The sequence below is a fragment of the Ceratotherium simum genome, chromosome X (genome assembly GCF_057802395.1).
Source record: "Ceratotherium simum simum isolate JZ-2026a chromosome X, ASM5780239v1, whole genome shotgun sequence".
NCBI lineage: Eukaryota > Metazoa > Chordata > Mammalia > Perissodactyla > Rhinocerotidae > Ceratotherium > Ceratotherium simum.
This window is the reverse complement of record NC_141940.1, coordinates 122,447,722-122,469,786: the sequence shown is the minus strand read 5'-3', so window position 1 is coordinate 122,469,786 and position 22,065 is coordinate 122,447,722. Positions and strand designations below refer to the sequence as shown.

The following is a 22,065-nucleotide window of genomic DNA, read 5'->3' as shown; positions in this document are numbered from 1 at the left end:
GATTTCATAATTGTCATTTTTAACATCTGCATAACATTCCATCAAGATGAAAAACCATAATTTACTTAACCATTCCTTTATTTTGAATTTTGGTTGTGTATAATGCTTTATAATTATGGATAATGTTACAAGACATATTTTCATCCCTATGGCTTTTTCATAGTCTGAAATATTTCTTCAAGATAAACTCCCTAGGGGCCGTCCCCGTGGCTTAGAGGTTAAGTGCGCATGCTCCGCTGCTGGCGGCGCGGGTTCGGATCCCAGGCGCGCACCGACGCACAGCTTCTCTGGCCATGCTGAGGCCGCGTCCCACATACAGCAACTAGAAGGATGTGCAATTATGACATACAACTATCTACTGGGGCTTTGGGGAAGAAAAAAAGGAGGAGGATTGGCAATAGATGTTAGCTCAGAACCAGTCTTCCTCAGCAAAAAGAGGAAGATTAGCACGGATGTTAGCTCAGGGCTGATCTTACTCACACACACACAAAAAAAGATAAACTCCCTAATATTTTGAGTCTGCCTGAGAGGTTTGATATACTGTGCCAAACTGGTTTACCAGAGTCATAACTATTTAATAATCATCCCAATGATGAACGAGAGGAGCTAGCTGGCACACACAGCCAGGTGTAGGTAGCCCAGGAACCTGTTCAACTCACTACATATTCAAATAACAATACATCATACTTCTGAGGGGGTTTTTCCCTTCTGATTTGTTTTTTCAAGAAGAAAATTTAAAATCAAAGTTGACCTACCATAATAAACCACGTGGTCTTGGCTGCAATTCGGACATGTTTCAAAGAGCCTCCACTGATATCCGGTTGCATTTCAAGATAGAATAAAAGGCTTTCGTTGATGATGTTCGACAACCAACTGTTAGAAAGAAAATAGTCCAGCATAAAGAGAACATGCACCAGAGTTCGTTTTTAAATGCTGGGGGTCAGGGAACGTGTCTACCAAGCAGAGCGCTACCACTATGCCAATGGGCCGGTCCCTTACCAAGACCTAAAAGTCCTGGAAGGGTGACCACTTCAGCAGCAAGGAGAAACCAGCACATCAAGAATTGAATGGAAGAGGGGCCGGCCCCGTGGCTTAGTGGTTAAGTGCACTCACTCTGCTACTGGCAGCCCAGGTTCGGATCCTGGGCGCGCACCAACACACCGCTTGTCCGGCCATGCTGAGGCAGCCTCTCACATACAGCAACTAGAAGGATGTGCACCTATGACATACAGCTATCTACTGGGGCTTTGGGGAGAAAAATAAAAAATTGAATGGAAGCGATTAACGCCTTCTGTCAGTCTAAAGCAGAGATCAACCAATCCTTCCAATGGTAACACTCCATACCACATCAGCTGTAAGATTCTAGCACGTATCAAATAACCCAAACTCATTACTCATTTGAAGAGTAACCTAACGTTCGAATGGAGACCAAAACAAATCTTATCTTGACATTTCAGGTTTGAATTTTTTGATATTATTGTTGGTAGGCCAGTGCAGTCTGAAATGGCAACCTCGGTGTATTTTTAGAGGGAGATAATTGACGTCTCTCCTAGGGGAATGTCCAAACAAACCTCCTCATATCAGATAGATGATTAACAGCACAAAGGCATGCCCTGTCTTGTGAAGTATTGCTTCACCAAAGCAAAGGGTTTTCTGACTCCAGTCTGTCTTGCATTGGTTACAGGTTTCTTTCCAAAGCATCCACCTGAAACGTTGGGGCAGACGACATGACATGTGAGAGAGGAAAGTGAGGAGACAAAAACTGCTCTCTACCCTTCTTGACTGAGCTACGAGTTGTCATCAAAGATTGGTTTATCTATACCCAAGATTGCCCTTGCCCTTGTATCTGGTCAGATCCAAGAATCCTAGTGTCAAGATTTGATGAAAATGGGTGGATTTCAAAGGCATGAGCAAGTGCTTTATTTCAAGGTTAACCCTAGCAATGGGACAAAACAACAGATGCATACGATTGGGATGTATCAAAAGGAAACTCGGGAAATTTTGTTCTAAGAGCTTTACATATAATTTGAGTAGATTTGAATATCTTTCCAGAAGTTCATATATTGTCAACTTGCCTTCCTGTCTCAAGTGCATTTCCTCAAAGGGCACCTAACATAGTTTCCAAGATTTCCTTTCCAAAGACTCTTCCCTTTGGAACTTTCAGGTTACACTTGGAAAAGCAAAATGGCAAGGTGTTTGTACATGCCTTCCGAGTGACAATTTAAAAAAAATAGAAGATGGGCCAGCCCTGTGGCTTAGCGGTTAAGTGTGCGCGCTCCGCTGCTGGCGGCCCGGGGTTCGGATCCCGGGCGCGCACTGACGCACCACTTCTCTGGCCATGCTGAGGCCGCGTCTCACATACAGCAACTAGAAGGATGTGCAACTATGACATACAACTATCTACTGGGACTTTGGGGGAAAAAATAAATAAATAAATAAATAAAATTATTAAAAAAATAGAAGAAAAGTTACCAAATCACGAAAACCAGCATTATTTTGAAAAAGCGGATCTTGATCACGGCTCCCATCCGTCTCTCGTTCTCTGTGTAGATGCCTTGTCTTCCTTTTAGTAAAGAGGCCACTGTGAAGAACAGAGGGGGAATGCATGCCATGTCCATTATTTACGTTTACAGAGTGACAAGGAAGGGAATGGAAGGCGAGGTGAGCCCATAAGCAAAGCCAGAAGGGGGTGAAGCAAAGCAAGATTCTGTCAGGCTTTCCTCACAGCTGCCAAGTTGGAGTCCTCATAGACTTGAGGGAATATAGATTTTTAAAACTTTTACTTTGAAATAATTTTAGATTTACACAAGATTTGCAAAGACGGTACAGAGAGTTTCTGTATACTTATACCCAGCTTCCCCTCAGGTTAACATCTTATACAACCATGGTCCCATTTGTCACAATGAAGAAATTAATATCGGTTTAGTACTATGAATTAAACGTGGGATTTTATTTGGATTTTACTAGTTCCAGAACTATATTTTTAAAGGTTTATATTTTCTATTATGAAAATAGTGCACATTTACTATTTTAAAAGGTTGAAAGGGGGCCAGCCCGGTGGCGCAAGCGGTTAAGTGCACAGGCTACCCTGCAGCGGCCCGGGGTTCACCGGTTCGGATCCCGGGCGCACACGGACGCACTGCTTGTCAAGCCATGCTGTGGTGGTGTCCCATACAAAGTGGAGGAAGATGGGCATGGATGTTAGCCCAGGGCCAGTCTTCCTCAGCAAAAAGAGGAGCATTGGCAGATGTTAGAACAGGGCTGATCTCCTCACAAAAAAAAAAAAAAAAGGTTGAAAGATCTAAATTTTTCCTTATAGACAAGTTGGAAAATATAAAAGAGTTTAGAGAAGAATTAATGACTCATGGTCGGCCCAGAGACAACCACTGTTAACATCTTAGTATATTTCTTTCCAGTCTTTTTTCTATAAATCATTTTCATTTGTTTGATGTAATCAAATCACTATTTTTTATGCAATTTTGTAAAAAAAAAAAAGCTAGATTTAATACAGTATTTTTAAATGTAGATATGAAAAGAATGGTCCAAAGGGCTGCAATGATTTTCTATTCCTAGTGGTAGAGTCCTTTAAAAGTTTTAAAGTTCCACAATGGACAGCTGATCCCCAAGCGACCTGTGTGCTAAGGTGCGCTTCCTTATTCTCATTTTGCACTAGAGAGATCCACACAGCTTGAGGAGGCTGGAAACTCGCTCCAGGTCACGCTTCCTTGAGGATGGGGTGGGGGCTGGAACGAAAGTCCCCAGCCTCAGCCCGGAGGTCTTTTCAGAGCATTCTGCTGACTCACGACATCCCTCTTATCCAGTTCTTACCACTGCATTTGACTCATTTCCTGTGCTCTACTTCCTGTCTCCTGCCCAACTGAGAAAAGACAGGCCAAGTACATTAGGGAATAACCAGACTCACAACTCTTCATTGCAGACTCCTCACTCCCCTTTCCTCTCCTTCTGCTTCTGTCTCACCTCCACCATTTTGCAAGGTCACTCCTGGGGTCTCCAAGGCATGCCAAGGGCAGACCCAGGATGAGCCCAGATGGAAGTGAAAAGTCCACTGGTTCTGGCCTTGAGCTACCACATGTTTGCAAAGAACTTGTGTAGCCCATAACTAAGTAGGCTTGCTTACTTTCATGTATTAAACCTGCTCACTTTCTCCAACTATGTTCTGTTTATGTCTCTGGAGGAAGACGAATGAGGTCAATTGTCCTAGACAGTTCCATGAGGACAATGTGTGTCATGACCTGAGCCCAAAGTGTGGGGCCACACCCGTGGCCGTGCACCTGGAGAACTTCCCCGTTATTCACCTGCAGTCACTGTCTTTCGGAACAGGATGGGGTTGGCCACGAGGACGAGCAGCATTGGCAGGTATGTGGTGACATAGTGGGGGATGGCGTGCTCCAGATCCCTCTCACACCTGAGGGAGGAAAACCAAGTCATTCTCGAAAACAATGCTTTGCCTAAAATACGCCTACTTATCTGGAAGCCGAGATAAGAGGATGAGAGTGTAAAGGGAAATGCACAAATCGACTTCTGACTCTGCCCAGAGGAAATCTGACTCACATCTCATGTCTGTGAACAAGCCATACATGCAGAAGACCAAAGATCAATCATGTCTCTATTTGTCTCCTAAAGGAGGACCTCTAAGGCATTCCACTGGGGGGAGCTTTTAAAGGTGCCTACTGACAGAAGGAGAAAAAGGAAAAGACACTCTGGGACGGTGGCTTCCCCCTACTGGATCTCTTCAAGGAAAAAACACATGATTCCAGTAAGCCGAAGGCACTCGATGAACTAGTTAGGTTTTAAGCACTTACTCTGCACTATGCCTGGCCAATACCATGAACAAGATCCAGTTCCTCTCCTTGAGCAACTCAGAACACCCAAGCTCCATATTTCAAAGGACATTTGTTCTCATGGTTATGGATAACAATCCTTTCACTGGTTCTTTTCAGGGAGAAGTGTAACAGCTAGATCTTAAGTTGGCATGAGGGAAGCCATCTTAGGGAGAGGAAGCAATATTGTAACTATGACCCTGACTCACCCGTCTCCGAGAATGCACTCTAGCCTGCACATAGCCTACATGATTAAGCACCTCTTGCTCTCGCAAAATACATGATCTGCTAGTTCTATGACTCTTGTTTATGTACATCTCCCAGCTGTGATAAGACATAACTTTGTTCTCTGAGTTCCCCAGGAATATGACTACCTCCAGAAAGAAAAACTCTGCGTTGGTACCTGTCACAAATGACAGAAGAAGGAGCTAATGAGGCACCTTGGAGTCCATCACACCAGATGGTTGACATTCATAAACCCCCTCCTTCCCCGCCCATTTCTTCTATATAACTGCCTCAAGATTCTATATGAGTTTAAGACGGTTCTTTAGGACACTAGTCCACCATCTTCCGATTACGCTAGCTAATCGTATAAATTTTCCTTTCTCAACCACCGGCTTGTTTGCAATTGACTGGCACTGGATTGTGGTGAGCAGTACGAGCCCCTTTTTGCTCAGTTACAGAAGGACCAGGATTTCTATTGATGGGTCATGGGTATTGTTGGTCACCACAGGACGTGGTGGAGTGCCATACACAGGTATGTTACCAAGGCAGGAACTCTCCGCTAACAAATGCATAATATGGAAGGAAAACGGCAAAGACGAAGAGAGCATTGAAGGCCAAGGGGAGAGAGGACTGCTCAGACCCAACCAAAGAATGAGGTGGAAAAGCAGATGAGGGACCAGGCCCTGTGGCCACAGAAGGTGGAATGATCAAAATACAAGTGCTCTTGTTTTAATATGCATGGTGTGGTCAAACCAGAAGGGGGAAAATGGCAGAAAATGCAAAAAATGCACTGCCCATCTTTTCTTGCCATAAGAAGGATTACAATACCACCTGATGATGCCACCATCTTCTTTTTAATAGGAGCTTCCATCTTGAGCTGTGAAGGCTAAAATGTGGTCTGGAAAGGCTTGAGGGGAGAAAGAGAAACAAGAGGAGGAAGAGATGTGATTCCAATGCAAAGACTGAGAGTAAACGACAGATGAGAGAGGGAGCTTGAACTCGAGGGCTCTGGCTCATGGGTTGTCAGGATTAAGAGATGATGATGGATTAAGATGCTTCAAAGGAGCAGCCTCCTGCAGACAATGGGGGCACCTCGGAGCTCCTTGTGAGCCCTGCAGCAATGGCTCCCTCACGCTCGGATGCAACTTTCCCTGGAGTCTCTGGGATCCCACAGGTGAAGGTGAGGGATAAAAACTCCCTTTCCAATTAAGCACATTCCATTATAACAGCTGCTGACATGTATTTGTCCTTTTAAAGTTCCTCAAGAGAGCAGGCTGTATGGATGGATCTACACAGAGCTCTGGGAGTATTCACCGTCGACACGGCAACACCAGTTTGGAGACGTCTAATTGAGTAGCTGCAAGGAGTAGAAAAAGAAGGGGGAGAAACTGTCTACACCACAGGTCAGCAAACTTTTTCCGTAAAGGGAACAGACAGTAAATATTTTATGCCTCAGGAGCCAAACAGCCTCTGTTGAAACTACTCAACTCTGACATTATATTGCAAAAGCAGCCATAGACAATACAGACACAAATGGGCATGGCTGTGTGCCAATAAAACTTTATTTACAAAAGCAGGAGAGGGCCGGATTTGTCCTGAGGGCTGTGTTGTGCTGATCCCTGATCTACACCACCCTAAAATCACAGACAAAGAGACAATGTCCAACCTCTGTTTTTCAGTTTTCCTTTGGAAGTTAGAGTATATATCCTTGGAGCTTTACAATGGAGCTTTACAAGTGGTCGCTCTGATGGGATTTTAAACTTGAAGAAATGCCTGAGAACATTTCAGAGGCCCCATCACCCTGTATCGGTGTTCAGGATAACCAAGAGCAGGATGGAAGAGAAGGAAGAAAGTGTAGCAAGCAGGGGCTTCAAATTAGCTCTTCTAAGAGTGACTTTTTGATTCTTCCATATCATCTTGAACTCATTCTTAGAATGTTAAATCCACCCGCTCATCCAGAAGAAGCTGGTCTGAAGAATAAAAAATTAAAGAGTGGGCATGGGAAAGCTGCATCAGTATGGAGGGGGACATACCTAAAGCTTTGCACACATACTTATGTGAAGGACACATTCCTAAAGCTCTGCATACACACCTGTGTGCACAGGCACCTACCCACACCCATGTGAAAGACAGAAGCAGAGAAATTAACTCAAGGGTGCAAGGTATTATAGTGAGCCCCCCGGGTCTCAGCTGTATGGGTCTGTCAGGACAGCCTCACCCAGCCCCGAGACAATGGCCTGACCTGCAAGGTGCCCGCTCTGGGTCAGTGCCCATGTATTTCCTGCAAGAGAACACACAATGGGTCAGGGAGTGGGGTGGGCTGGGTTGTTGGGAGGCCCGGCTTACCTGGCCACGGAAGGATAGTAGAGCATGACCACTCCCTCCACACAGAGCAGGGCAGCCAGGCCCCACGCCATGATGTGGTACAGCAGGATCGTGCTAGGAGAGAAGCACAAGGGGGCGACCACACCTGAGAGGAGGGATGACCAGGGCCAGCAATGGAAACTACTAGATCAACTCCTGCGCTCCAGAAAATTCAGGAAAATGTACACAAGGCAAAACTCTCAGCAAAGAGTTGCTTTATTTTGCCTCTGAGGTTGGTTTTTTTAAAAAATTGAGATGAGGCTGGCCCCGTGGCTTGGCGGTTAAGTGCGTGTGCTCTGCTGCTGGTGGCCCGGGTTCGGATCCCGGGCATGTGCTGACGCACCGCTTCTCCGGCCATGCTGAAGCCACGTCCCACATACAGCAACTAGAAGGATGTGCAGCTATGACATACAACTATCTACTGGGGCTTTGGGGGAAAAAATATAATAAAATTTAAATAAATAAATAAAAAATTGAGGTGGAATTCATATAACATAAAACTAACCATTTTACAGTGAACAATTCAGGGGCATCTAGTACATTCACAATGTTGTGCAACCACCACCTCTACCCAGGCCCGATGAGGAACCATCTTCTTCACCCCAAAAGGAAACCCGGTCCCCATTAAGAGCCACTCCCCATTATCCTCCCCTCAGCCCCTGGTAACGACTAATCCACTCGGTGTCTCCATGAATCTGCCTATTCTGGACATTTCATGTAAATGGAATCATATGACATGTGGCCTCTTGTGACTGGTTTCTTTCACTCAGCATAACGTTTTCATGGTTGAGAGGAACAAGATACGGGAACCTCATAAGTGCCCGGCTCACCCAATAAGCAAGGAGCTCCTTATCCCCAATCCTTTCTGAAGTCACCCCCCTACCTAACGTGCAAGCGTTTTAATGCTCACTCCAAACCAAGAAGACCTTCCCAAGAAATAGCTGGTTATTCCATGTTCCAGGAGAGCAGGGAGCTTTCCTTTCTGGCCTTCCCACCTCCCCACTCCCTACCATTCCCTGCATAGCTAGCATTCTTGGACAATCTCTATCATTCATCTTTGTACTCACACACACCCCACCTTGCTCCCCCTAGGGACGCGGGCGGCCAGCCTTGCAGATGGGGTCAGGAAGGCAGAAGACCTGTGCACACGCAGAGCTACCTGACCCTTCCAACCCAGCGTTCCACTGCCTCTTCTGTCCCACAGGACAGGAGCCCAGGGCTCCATCAGAGGCGCCTGCCGTCACTCACAGCTCCACCAGACTCCTGGCAAATAGCACAACCCCCAACTCTGAAGATCAGCTGTGTAGACAAAGGGATCAGAGAGAAAGGAAGCCCTTGCGCAAGGAGACAAGAGGGAAGAGAGAGAGACAGCAGACAAGGATTGAGCTGCAGGGAGAGGGAACGTTTCCTAGCCAGCTCTCTGAGAGGCCGGGAGGCAAGGACTCCGACATACTGCGCCTCCCACATCAGAGCTGGTTCTGCAGCAGCCCTGCCCCACCTCTCTGGGTTTGGGGGCAGGGCGGGGTGTGATTGCCCAGAAGTCAGAGGCTTCGCACAGACTCAGAACACTAACGAGCAGCTTTCTCCAAGGAGCTGGAGTATTAAGAGTGTGGAATGTCTGCATTCCAGACCCTAACCTTGGGCTGGAGGGTACGGGTGGCCTCATCTACTGAGGTGGGAGAGGGTGGGCCGGGGCAAGGCTGGGCGAGGCCAGGACGGGAGCCCGCCAAAGCCTGGTCGATGGTTCCCCAGCCCCAAATGGCCTCACAGGGTGGGAGTCAGATCCGGGCCGGCTCACGCAGGCGGCAGCCACTTCAGTAACTGATACAACCCGAAACCCACACTAGGGTGAGAGTCTGAACTCCAATTCAGCCGTGATCAGGAGCAGCCCATGGTGAAGATCCTCATTTCTTTATCTGATGGCTAGACAGTGTTCATGTCCAGAACACAAAGGGCCTCCCCAGACCCCCTTTGCTCTCACACTTTCATTTTCTCCGAGCAAGTAGTGACTTCAATTCAGGGCTTTCCCCAGGACCTCAAGTGACTTCTGTTATTGTTTAAAATATGTCTATCCCACACCTGGAAACTAAGTAGCAATTTAAATTTTAACATTAAATCTGCCTTAATGACATTTCTTAGGATTAGGATTAAAAGAAACAATTCTCTTGTGCCAAAGAAAATAGCTAAGGACTGGAAGGACCTAGAAGGGGCCGTGGAGTTTAATTCAGCCATACCTGCAAAGCCTGGCCCCCTGCCCTGGAATTCCTTGGGACCCCTGCTCACCAGGTGCAGTCTTTTAATTGCCACCCTTGGCTCTGGGCTCTGGAAAGAAACTGGCTCTTAAAAGAGGAGCTACAGAGGCTTCTGGACCCATACTCTCAGCTCTGGCTCAGACCACCCAGTGCTGGCCCCTTGGAGACCTCCCACCAGGAAGCATGACTTCTGCTAGGGATGAGGTGGGGGCTAGGTCTCCATGGCTACAGAGCACCTGTCTCTTGTGCCTGCTGTGCGCTCTGTTCCTCTTTGCCGGCAGAGCCCACCTCACTCCCGACAGTCTTCCTAGGGCTGGAACCCTGCCCTTGCTCCTGCCCCTGGGAGGCCTCTGGATGTTTCGCCTCCTTGGACGTTCGCCTCCTGCATTATGGGTGGGTCTTTGGAAGTCAAAATCTGCCCAGCATCCTCTAGTCTCTGCACACCCCCAGCGCCCTGCCTATCCTAACGCTGAGCTCCAAAATCAAATCTAAACACTCTTCTGGGTGTGAGGAGGGCTTCCTGATTGCCTGTCCTGGCTTCTCAGGGCTCTGCTTGTCCTCTGGGCCCAGAACACTCTCAGGTTGCCCTGTGTGACCCCAGTCCCCCACCGGTGGGGGTGAAGCAAGGCATCCTCCTATGACAGCAGGAGGCATACACTTCTCCCGGCTTCCTTTCCCAGCTCCAAGGCTCTTCTTATCTCCACAGCTAGGGGTCTAGGAGACTTCTAATTGTGTCATAGCTCTAATCCCTCCAAAACTGAGTGAGGGAGCCATCAGACAGGGACACACACTCACGGGCTTCAGGGATGAGGCCCTCTCATGCTGCCAGCTGCCTGCCAAAGCCATTTTCCCTTAGAAATATAACCTGGATGTCATGCAGAGCAACAGCCTGCTTGACTAACAGACCCTATTTCCTACCTCCTCTTGCAGCTAAGTGTGGCCAGGAAACTAAATTCTGGCGAATAATATGGAAATGGAATTGTTGGTGAAATCCCCAGGGAGGCTGCTGAAAGGGAGCTGGCTCAGGGGAAAACAGACCCCTTTTGCATTGCGCCCTTCCTCCTTCCTGCTGTCTGGAATGCGGATGTGGTGGCTGGAGTTCCAGCAGCTATATCGGGCCATGACACCTTGAGGATGGGAGTCACACAATAGGATGGTGGAGCAGGAAGACAGGAGTTTGGGTCCCTGATATCCATCATAAGAGCCCTGGATTGCCTACCTCTGGTCTCCTTTAGCAGGAAAGAGAAAGTCCTATCCTGTTTAAGTCACTATTATTTTAGGTATTTTATGTAGCCAAAACTAATCCTCACTGATACACCTGGTTGGCTGCCTGGGACCTTGACTGTCTTCCCTAGAGAATTTCCACAACCAGGTATATCTAGGTTTTTACAGATGTGTAAAAGCTTGGGAGCTAAGTACAAAGGTGGAAGGAACAAACACGAAAATGAAGTAAGCACTATATTTCAGGCCAGAGAGACCAAAGTCAATGATGATGTGATATCCACAAGGAATATCAACAATTTTAAAGCAGGGATCCACTAAGATTACCCAATGTATTCTGTAGCCTTAATATGATGTTTATTTGGTTACTGATGTTGGTTTTTGTTTTTTTTTTAATTGATGTTTTAATGGTTTCTAACATTGTGAAATTCTGGGTTGTACATTTTTGTTTGTCCATCACCATATATATGACTCCCTTCACCCCTTGTGCCCACCCCCCACCCCCACTGCCCCTGGTAACCACAGTCCAGTTTTCTCTGTCCATGTGTTGGTTTATATTCCACATATCAGTGAGATCATACAGTGTTTGTCTTTCTCTTTCTGGCTTATTTCACTTAACATAATACCCTCCAGGTCCATCCATGTTGTTGCAAATGGGACGATTTTGTCTTTTTTTATGGCTGAGTAGTATTCCATTGTATATATATACCACATTTTCTTAATCCAGTCGTCAGACGAGGGACACTTAGGTTGCTTCCACTTCTTGGCTATGGTGAATAATGCTGCAATGAACATAGGGGTGCATAAGCCTCTTTGGATTGTTGATTTCAGGTTCGTTGGATAGATTCCCAGTAGTGGACGGCTGGGTCATAGGGCATCTCTATTTTTAATTCTCTGAGGAATCTCCATACCGTTTTCCATAGAGGCTGCACCAATTTGCATTCCCACCAGCTCTGTATGAGGGTTCCTGTTTTTCCACATCCTCTCCAACACTTGTTGTTTTTTGTCTTGGTGATTATAGCCATTCTAACGGGCATGAGGTGGTATCTTAGTGTTGTTTTGATTTGCATTTCCCTGATGATTAATGATGTTGAACATCTTTTCATGTGCCTATTGGCCATCTGTATATCTTCCTTGGAGAAGTGTCTGTTCATTTCCTCTGCCCATTTTGTGATCAGGTTGTTTGTTTTTTTGTTGTTCAGTTGTGTGAGTTCTTTATATATTATGGAGATCAACCCCTTGTCAGATGTATGTTTAGCAAATATTCTCTCCCAGCTGGTGGGTTGTCTGTTCATCTTGATTCTGGTTTCATTTGTCTTATAAAAGCTCTTTAATCTGATAAAGTCCCACTTGTTTATTTTTTGTTTAGTTTCCCTCGTCTGGGTAGGCACGTCATCCGAAAAGATTCCTTTAAAACCAATGTCAAATAGTGTGTTGCCTATATTTTCTTCTATGAGTTTTACAGTTTCAGGTCTCACCTTCAGGTCTTTGATCCACTTTGAGTTAATTTTTGTGAATGGCGATAGCAGATGGTCCACTTTCATTCTTTTGCATGTGGCTGTCCAGTTTTCCCAACACCATTTGTTGAAGAGACTTTCCTTTCTCCATTGTATGTTCTTAGCACCTTTGTCGAAAATTAGCTGTCTGTATATGTGTGGTTTTATTTCTGGGCTTTCAATTCTGTTCCATTGATCTGTCTGTCTGTTTTTGTACCAGTACCATGCTGTTTTGATTACTATTGCTTTGTAGTATGTTTTGAAGTCAGGGATTGTGATGCCTCCTGCTTTGTTCTTTTTTCTTAGGATTTCTTTAGCTATTTGGGGTCTTTTGTTGCCCCATATAAATTTTAGTATTCTTTTTTCTATTTCTGTGAAGAATGTCATTGGGATTCTGATTGGGATTGCATTGAATCTGTAGATTGCTTTAGGTAATATAGACATTTTAACTATGTTTATTCTTCCAATCCACGTGCATGTGATATCTTTCCATTTCTTTATGTCATCATGGATTTCTTTCAATAATGTCTTGTAGTTCTCATTGTATAGGTCCTTCACCTCCTTGGTAAGATTTACTCCTAGGTATTTTATTCTTTTTGATGCAATTGTAAATGGTATTATCTTTTTGAGCTCTCTTTCTGTTAGTTCATTATTAGCATACAGAAATGCAACTGATTTTTGTAGATTGATTTTGTACCCTGCAACTTTGCTGTAGTTGTTGATTGCTTCTAATAGTTTTCCAACAGATTCTTTAGGGTTTTCTATATATACAATCATGTCATCTGCAAATAGTGAGAGTTTCACTTCTTCGTTACCTATTTGGATTCCTTTTATTCCTTTTTCTTGCCTAATTGCTCTGGCCAAAACCTCCAGTACTATGTTGAACAGGAGTGGTGAGAGTGGGCAGCCCTGCCTCGTTCCTGTTCTCAGAGGAATGGCTTTCAGTCTTTCCCCGTTGAGTACGATGTTGGCTGTGGGTTTGTCATAAATAGCCTTTATTATGTTGAGGTACTTTCCTTCTATTCCCATTTTGTTGAGAGTTTTTATCATAAATGGGTGTTGTATCTTGTCAAATGCCTTCTCTGCGTCTATTGAGATGATCATGTGGTTTTTATTCTTTGTTTTGTTGATGTGATGTATCACGTTGATTGATTTGCAGATGTTGAACCATCCCTGCATCCCTGGTATAAATCCCACTTGATCACGGTGTATGATCTTTTTAATGTATTGCTGTATTCGGTTTGCCAATATTTTGTTGAGGATTTTTGCATCAATGTTCATCAGTGATATTGGCCTGTAATTTTCTTTCTTTGTATTGTCTTTGTCTGGCTTTGGTATCAGGGTGATGTTGGCCTCGTAGAATGATTTAAGACTGATGTTGGTTTTAAAAGTGAATTTATTCCACAAATGGTGCCAGGACAACTGGATATCCACATGCAGAAGAATAAAGGTGGACCTCTTCTTCATCAACACACAAAAATTAACTCAAAGCTAAATAAGTGTTCAAACTATAAAACTCTCAGAAGAAAATAAAGGTATAAATCTTTGTGACCTTGGGTTAGGCAATGGTTTCTTAGATGACAGCAAAAGCACAAGAAATAAAAGAAAAGAACAGAAAAACTTGACCTCATCAAAATTAAAAACTTTTTTGCTTCAAAAGATACCATCAAGTAAGGGAAAAGAAAACCCACTGAATGCGAGAAAAATAGATACCATATATGTAATAAGGTACTTGTCTCCAGAATATATAAAGAACTCCTACAACTCAAAAATAAAAAGACAAATAGCCCAATTAAAAAATGGGCTATTTGTCATAAATAGCCCATAGGAGAAATGAAAAGATATTTCTCCAAAGAGGGTAAACAAATGGCCAATAAGCACATGAGAAGATGCTAAACATCATTAGCCATGAGGAAAATCAAAACAACAGTGAGATACCATGTCACGTACACTAGGATGGCTAAAATTTAAAAAACCAAACAAATACACAGAAAATAACAAGTGTGGTTAGCAAGGATGTGAAGAAATTGGAACCCTCGCACATTGCTGGTGTGAATGTAAAGCGGTGCAGCCTCTTTAGGGAGCAGTTTAGAAGCGTCTTACAAAGTTATACACAGAGTTACTGTACGACCCAGGAATTCCACTCCTGGGTGTATGCCCACGAGTATACGATAAAAACATATGTCCACACAAGCACAAATGTTCATTGCAACGTTATTCCTAATAGCCAAAACAATGGAAACCATCTAAATGCCCATCAGCTGAGAAATGACTAAAATGTAGTCTATCCATGCAGTGGAATAGTATTCAGCAATGAACAGGAATGAAATACCGACACATGCTACAACACAGATAAAATGCTATGCTAAGTTTAAGAAGCAAGACACAAAAGGTCACATATGGTATGATTCCATTTATAGGAAACGTCCAGAATAGGCAAGTCTAGAGATAGAAAGTAGATTAGTAGTTGCCAGGGGCTGCGGGCGAGGGGACAATCGGGAGTGCCTAATAACTAGTACAGAGACTTTGGAGGAATGATTAAAATGTCATCAAACTAGATGCTGGTCACTGTTGCACAATTCTGTGAATATACTAAAAAACAATGGATTTTATACATCTAAATGGCTGAAGTTTATACAGCTGTTTAAAAAAAAAAAGCAAGCAAGGTCTCCTTGCAAAGGGGATCTGATTGATGTGGACCTCGAACTTGGTGGGGGACAAACACTTCCTGGACCTGGAGCCTCCTGGACCCCGCCCTGCCCTCCAGCTTCTCGTTGTCACTTAGGTTCTCTATATTTCTGTTTCCTCAATACACAGGCATATCCCAGCTCCAGCCACAGCTCACAGTTACTGAGAGCCTACCACGTGCCAGGCACCACTGACACGTATCATCACGTTGACTCCTCCCAGAACCTTATGAGGTGGGTACCACTTTACAGCTGAGCAAACAGAAGTCCAGAGAGGTTAAGCAACTTGCCAACAGTTACACAGCTAGTGAGTGCCTGGGCAGGAATTCAAACCCACCAGTGCCAAGGTCCTAACTGTGTCATTCCTCAGCAGGCAGCCACTCACAGCTGCAGCATCCTTGGGTTCCACTTAATGTAAAGTGTTAATACATACTTCAAGGAATTTTTTTGCTCAAATCTTTCCATACAATCAAAAATTGTTTATATTCATGCGAATTTTTTTTTTTTTTAGTATTTGTCCAGTTCCAACTATTTAAATTATTGAATTACTTGTTTTCAAGGTTTTAAAAGCCTCATTATTTTGAGTCTGCATTTGGCTTTTTATAAAAATGAGCTGCCATAGATATTTCTCGGTGGAGGGGCCAGCTGACAGATTCTGATAGACTGTGTCTGCGGTACTGAAAAACACTTTGGAGCACTCAACAGTATCTGCAACCTTTCCTCATACAACAGAACCAGGGCAGAGAGCCCTGCTGACCTCTCTGAATACCTCAGTCCCGCCGACCTCCGGATCACCAGATAGGCGTCAACTGCATAGCAAAACAGCCACCAGAAGCAGGCACTGTACAACAGCTGGACCCACATCTGTAAGCAGGAAGAACCCGGCATCAAAGCTCCTGGAAACAGGCACCCGAATGCCCCCATCCGTGAAATGAGCTGGCAGATGCCCGCTTCCTCTGACGTCAGGAGGCAGCACATGAAAGCCCTCTGGAGACACGCGGACAGTCTTGGAGACCAAGGGTGGGCTGTGCCTTTGTTCTGTGTCTGCTCAGTGGGACTAGACTAGAGAGCCCTGCCTTCTGCTATCCTTGTAGGCACAGTTGATAAAGGTCTCAGAGGTGCGGCTTAAACTGGCATGAAGGCTCACAGGGTCTTTGAACTAGAAGCTCTTTTGCCGAGAACGAATGAGTATGGGTAGGAAAGACCTTCCCAGGAGAAGAGAAAGGAAAGGGGCCTTGCATGTTAGGGGCAAGACGAGATTGGTATTCCTCACTGGTGTGGGCCGAGACAGATGTTCCATTGGGATGCAGCTGGGAAGCAACGGAGGGGAGGTAGGGAGAGAAGCTCACAATTCTGCTACAGACGGTGGGGTCAGCACAGCATCCGTGTACTTTGAGGTCTTTCACTTAAGCATTAACCCAGTGGACAGTGCAATGTGTGTATGTGTGTGTGTGTGTGTGTGTGTGTGTGTGTGTGTGTGTGTTTCATTAAGTAAAATACATCCAATAAATCAATAACATTCTTCTTTTTTGGCCAGCTGTTGTTGATTGTGGCTATATCTAAGGTAAAGATTGTATATGTATGCTTAAAGGTGGGGGGAGGGAAGACCCCACTACAGTAGTGGTTCTTAAACTTGGTTGTGCATCAGAAGCCCCTGGAGGGTTTGTTAAGTCACAGATGGCCCCCACCCCAGGGTTCCTGATCAGCAGGTCTGGGGAGGAGGCAGGGCTCTGAGAATTTGCGTTTGTAACAAACTCCAGTGGGTTGGTGGATGGGTTGGGACCACACTTTGGAGGACTACAGCATAACAGAAGAACAGGGACGGAGGAGGGGGCAAACAAAGGGAGGTGTACTTACTGCACTCCCCACGCAGAAGGCGGCAGGCCAAATGTCTGTCCCATTCACGTCTGAGGTGCTTTCAACAAAATCTGGAAATCCTAACCACACCATAGACCGGACTACGATCCCTACGGTAGAATTAGATGATACTTTGTATCTGGTCCTAATTCCAATCTAAAGCTGACTTGTTGCTCTGTAAAAATGATAGATAGATAGATAGATAGATAGATAGATAGATACATACATACATACATACATACACAGACAGATAGATGGATGATTGATAGATAGGAAGGGAGAGAGAGAGAAGGGAGGGAGGAAGAGATGGAGGGAGGGAAGAAACACATATTGGTGTGTGCAGAAATAGAGAGGGAAAACATAAGACTGAGTTACTCAGAAAATTACTATTATGGTGGCAAAGCAATCCCAGGCACTTGGATTTCAACTGAAACCATCGTTAGCCATAATCATGTCCCTCATTTTTGTGTTTACTTGGTATTAACAAGCGATTATGTGAATAACAAGCTGTATTTCTTGCCTATATTTTTAATGTTCATGTTAACCATTCCTCATATAAAAAAGAATGATTGAGAAAGCACAATTCTGAAGTTTAAAAAGGTAGTACTTTCATTCTTTAAAAAAAACACATTTAAGATTTTCACAAATTAGCTCTTGATAATTTGCTTTTGACATTTATTATTTGTGAATTTTCTTTGCTATTAGACCCAAATATCTAATTCTCCTCAAAATAATACACACACTTAAGGTATATATTAAGGTTCTTTGTTAGATAATGCAATACCCCTTGTTTAAGCATATACTATGTAATACCCTGCTAAAGGGGAACTGTACAGTACAAAGTTAGAAATTATTTACTAGTGTACACTAGTATCTGTAATACACTCCCAAATACATACTGTGTCATGCACTAGTAAAGATATATTGTGTAACGCACTAGTAAATGTACACTGTGTCATATACTACCAAATATATACTGTGTCATACACAAGCAAATATACACTGTGTAATACACTAGTAAATATATACTGTAATACACTACCAAATATATAGTGTCATGTACTAGTAAATATATACTGTGTAACACATTATTAAATATATACTGTAATATACTACCAAATATATACTGTCATACACTAGTAAATAGATACTGTGTAACACACTAGTAAATATATACTGTAATACACTACCAAATATATAGTGTCATACACTAGTAAATATATACTGTGTAACACACTAGTAAATATACATGTGTAATACACTATCAAATACATACTGTGTCATACACTGGGAAATATATACTGTGTAATACACTACTAAACATACACCATGTAACACACTAGTAAATATATACTGTATAATACACTACTAAACATATACTGTGTAATACACTAGTAAATATATATGTGTAATACACTACCAAATATATACCGTGTAATACACTACCAAATATATGCTATGTCATACACTAGTAAATATATACTGTGTAAAACACTAGTAAATATGTATTGTAATACTCTACCAAATATATACTCTGTAATACACTACTAAACATATACTGTGTAAGACACTGGTAAATATACACTAAATAAAAATACACCACTAAAGGGGAAGTACGAACACTAACTAGCTGAAGATATTCTTCTCATTATCACGCCCCTGCTAACGGGAATACTACTCTTCTTCCGTATAGCGCTGTATCGTCTTCTGCATACAGCACTCCTTCAAGCTCCATAAATGCCCTAGGAGCTAAGCCTCGGTATTTCTTATTTTTCAGTGAGGGAGTCCAGTCACCAAGCCTTCCCCTGACTTCTGCTTCTGCTCATTTGCCCACAACATCATCCAGCTCCCTTCCAAAGGAGAAAGAACATACAAATATTATTTCACTGACCCTCGAAAGATGTTTGGGTGCATCTTTATTTCCAGATATTCAAAGTAAAGGAACTAAATTACTATTAAGATAATTTCCCAAAATGAGTTAGCACAATGGGGAAGAAAACCAATTTTTGATTTAATTATCCTGCACTAAAATGATTTTATCCTTAATAGAAAACAAGTATTGCTTCCTGTCTTAGTCCTCAAGTCTGAGAAAGTGACTGGAGGTTCCACAGCATTTATTTGAAGTCAAGATTCCTGAGTGTCTCCAATCACACAGAATGGGAGAACTGGGCCCTGGGACGCACAGCCGCCTGTGCCCAGATACTTGCTCAAGGTGGGGCATGAGTTGCTGGCATCCTCTCCGGGCATGGAGACAGAGGGCAGTTCCAACCCCAGCAACAGCTTTTGCTCCAAGAGCAAACATTACTGAGAAGTTCCAAAATGCTCAGTACCTGTCAGCCCACTGCAAAATGTGGACAGTATTTGGACCCTGATTCGAACAAACCAACTGAAAAATAACATTTATGAGACAACTGAACATACAACAATGATATTAAGGAATAGGTTTGCATTATTTTAAGGTGACAATGATATTGGTGTAAGATATATATAAAAATACGTGATATATATATATATTTAAATTCTTATCTTCTAGAGCTGAGATCTGTTTGGATGAAATGATATAAATTCTGGGATTTGCTTCAAATTAATCCAGTGGAGAGTGCCATAAGGGGATGGGGCGTAGATGAAGCTAAGTGATAGGTACAGGGGGGCTCATTATACAGTCTCTCTACATTTGTATACTGTAGAAATTTTCCAAAACAAGTTAAACAAAATGGCTGCAACATCCAGCTTAGAGGATCTGTAAAAAGTGCCACATCATAGTTTAAAGGAGGGATGAGGGCCCGCCCTGTGGCTTAGCGGTTAAGTGTGCGCGCTCCGCTACTGGCGGCCCGGGTTTCGATCTGGGCGCGCAACGACGCACCGCTTCTCCCGCCATGGTGAGGCCACGTCCCACATACAGCAACTAGAAGCATGTGCAACTATAACATACAACTATCTACTGGGGCTTTGGGGAAAAAAAAGGAGGAGGATTGGCAATAGATGTTAGCTCAGGGCTGATCTTCCTCACAAAAAATAAATAAATAAATAACAAATAAAAAAAATAAAGGAGGGATCAGCAAAGTTTCTGCAAGGGCCAGATAGAAGCTATTCTAGGCTGTATGGCCATACTTTCTCTGTCCACACTTACCTCTGCCCTCTAGGGCAAAGACGGCTGGGACAATGCACAGCATGGCTGTGTCCCCATCAAACTGTACATGTGGACGCCCTGACGTTTAAGTCTCATGGAATATGTACATGCCAGTAAATAGCATTCTTCTTTTGATTTTTAAAAAACATTTAAAAAATGTAAAAACATTCTTAGGGGGCCAGCCTGGTGGCGTAGTGGTTAAGTGCGGTGCTCCGCTTCGCTGCCCACGGGTTGGCAGGTTTCCATCGCAGGTGCGCACAGACGCACTGCTTGTCAAGCCATGCTGTGGCAGCGTCCCATATAAAGTAGAGGAGGATGGGCACAGATGTTAGCCCAGGGCCAATCTTCCTCAGCAAAAAGAGGAGGCTTGGCATTGGATGTTAGCTCACGGCTAGTCTTCCTCACAAAAAAACAAAACAACAACAAAAAAAACATTCTTAGTTCGTGGGCCATTGATAGGAGGCAGCAGGCAAGATCTGGCCTGGGGTATAAAACCCAAACCTGAATGAATGAATAAATAAATAAATAAACAAATACCAGGTTTCCTTCCTGATTATGCTAAATCATTTTGGAAATGATTTTATGTGTGTGTGTACACAAAATATTAACTGTTAGTCTCTCGCTGGTGGAATAATTACTGACCCATTATATTTTCTGGGTTTTGCTTAACGGCACTGTCTAAAGTTGCCCTAGTAAACTTGCAATAACCAACACAATAAACCGGTTTTTTTTTTAAGAAACAGATGTCCCTTGGACATAATTTTTACCGACTATCTTGTTTTGCGAGTCCGCTAGTCGTCCGGTCCGGTCCGGTCCCTAGGGAGCCGCCTCCGGCTCTGTCCTAGTCTGCGCTCGGAGGCCGCAGACGCCCTGCCACTCCGCGGGCAGTACGTCCTGACCCGGCACCGACCTGCTCCCAGTCTGGGGCCCGCGCCCTGATCCAGGCGCCCGGCAAGTCGCAACCTTCGGGCTGTGCGCCCTCACCCGGACTCGGAGCAGGTCCCAACCCGCGGGCCGTGTGCCCTTACCCGTGCACGGAGCAGGTCCCCACCTGGGGCCATGCGCCCTTACCCAGGCAGCCGAGCAAGTCGCAGGCGGTGGCGGCGCGCAGGATACGGGCGGAGGCCGGGGCGCGGGCCGAGGCCGGCGGGGCCGTCGAGGGGACCCCGGGGCCCGCGGACCTGCGCCCGGGCAGCAGCTGCAGGAGGCCGAGCGCTAGGCGGAGCGCGCCGCTGCCCAGGCACAGCGCGTGGAACGCCCGCGGCTGGAAGCTCAGCACGAGCTGGGTGGCGGCGTCCCGCGTGGGGCAGCAGAAGGTCCCGAGGCGCGGCGAGGCCATGGGCCGTGCTCGGGGACGCGGCCCGGGTCTGCCAGGACCCCGCTGGCTGGCCTGGGTCATGTGCTGGGCGGGCTTGGCGGGGAGGCATCATGTGCCCTGGGCCTCTCCCGCAGCCCCCGCCCCAATCGCCCGCGCTTGCAGAAAAGGCTCCCTGGGGGCTGTGCGCCCTTTGCAAACGCCACGAGGCCTCACGAGGGGGATGCTTGGTCGGGAGGAGGAGGGGTGGAGGAAGAAGCACCAGAGGTCAGAGAGGTCGGCTTGCTCCTCTGTCACCAAGGCTTCCCAGTGGTTTAATTCTCCAGAATCTAGAGCCCGCCAAACTGCCATCTCGTTTTAGCTGCACTTAAGAAAAACATTCCCCATGTTCCAGACTTTTCCTATTTGGGACTCCGACATCCGACATCCGTAATTTTGATGCGTTACAGGCACCAGAACACATTCATAAACTGTGGCTGATGTGATTGGTGATAAAAGTGCTTTTTTTATGGTTCCTCTGCCCCACGGAAACAATCCCACAGAGGCAGGATTTTCGTTTAAAATCAACAAACAAATCTTAAAGAAAGGGGAAACTACTTCGCCTAACCAGACACAGGCACAGACATATCGTGCACCTTCCCTGTCAGGTCTGTTCCATTTTTACTCAGCTCAACAGC

At 44.8% G+C, this 22,065-nt stretch overlaps 1 protein-coding gene across 7 annotated transcripts in view; it reads right to left on the bottom strand.

The window, feature by feature from the left end:
• GPR143 (G protein-coupled receptor 143) overlaps positions 1-21,669 on the bottom strand; it is a 41,614-nt gene extending 19,945 nt beyond the window's left edge. Inside the window, exons 1-7 of one of the 7 annotated variants that reach the window (XM_087426571.1) lie at positions 21,145-21,504; positions 16,944-17,053; positions 15,856-15,950; positions 7,413-7,505; positions 4,317-4,426; positions 2,473-2,581; positions 756-873 (exon numbers count right to left, since the gene is read on the bottom strand). In XM_087426571.1, the coding sequence (XP_087282697.1) occupies positions 756-873; positions 2,473-2,581; positions 4,317-4,426; positions 7,413-7,505; positions 15,856-15,950; positions 16,944-17,053; positions 21,145-21,472 (963 nt within the window). In that variant the 5' untranslated portion in view covers positions 21,473-21,504. Of the gene's footprint in view, positions 1-755; positions 874-2,472; positions 2,582-4,316; positions 4,427-7,412; positions 7,506-15,843; positions 15,951-16,943; positions 17,054-21,144 lie in introns of all 7 variants that reach the window. The other 6 variants (XM_087426570.1, XM_014795522.2, XM_087426572.1 and 3 more) reach the window with 6 other exon arrangements.
• Between the last annotated feature and the right edge of the window lie 396 nt (positions 21,670-22,065).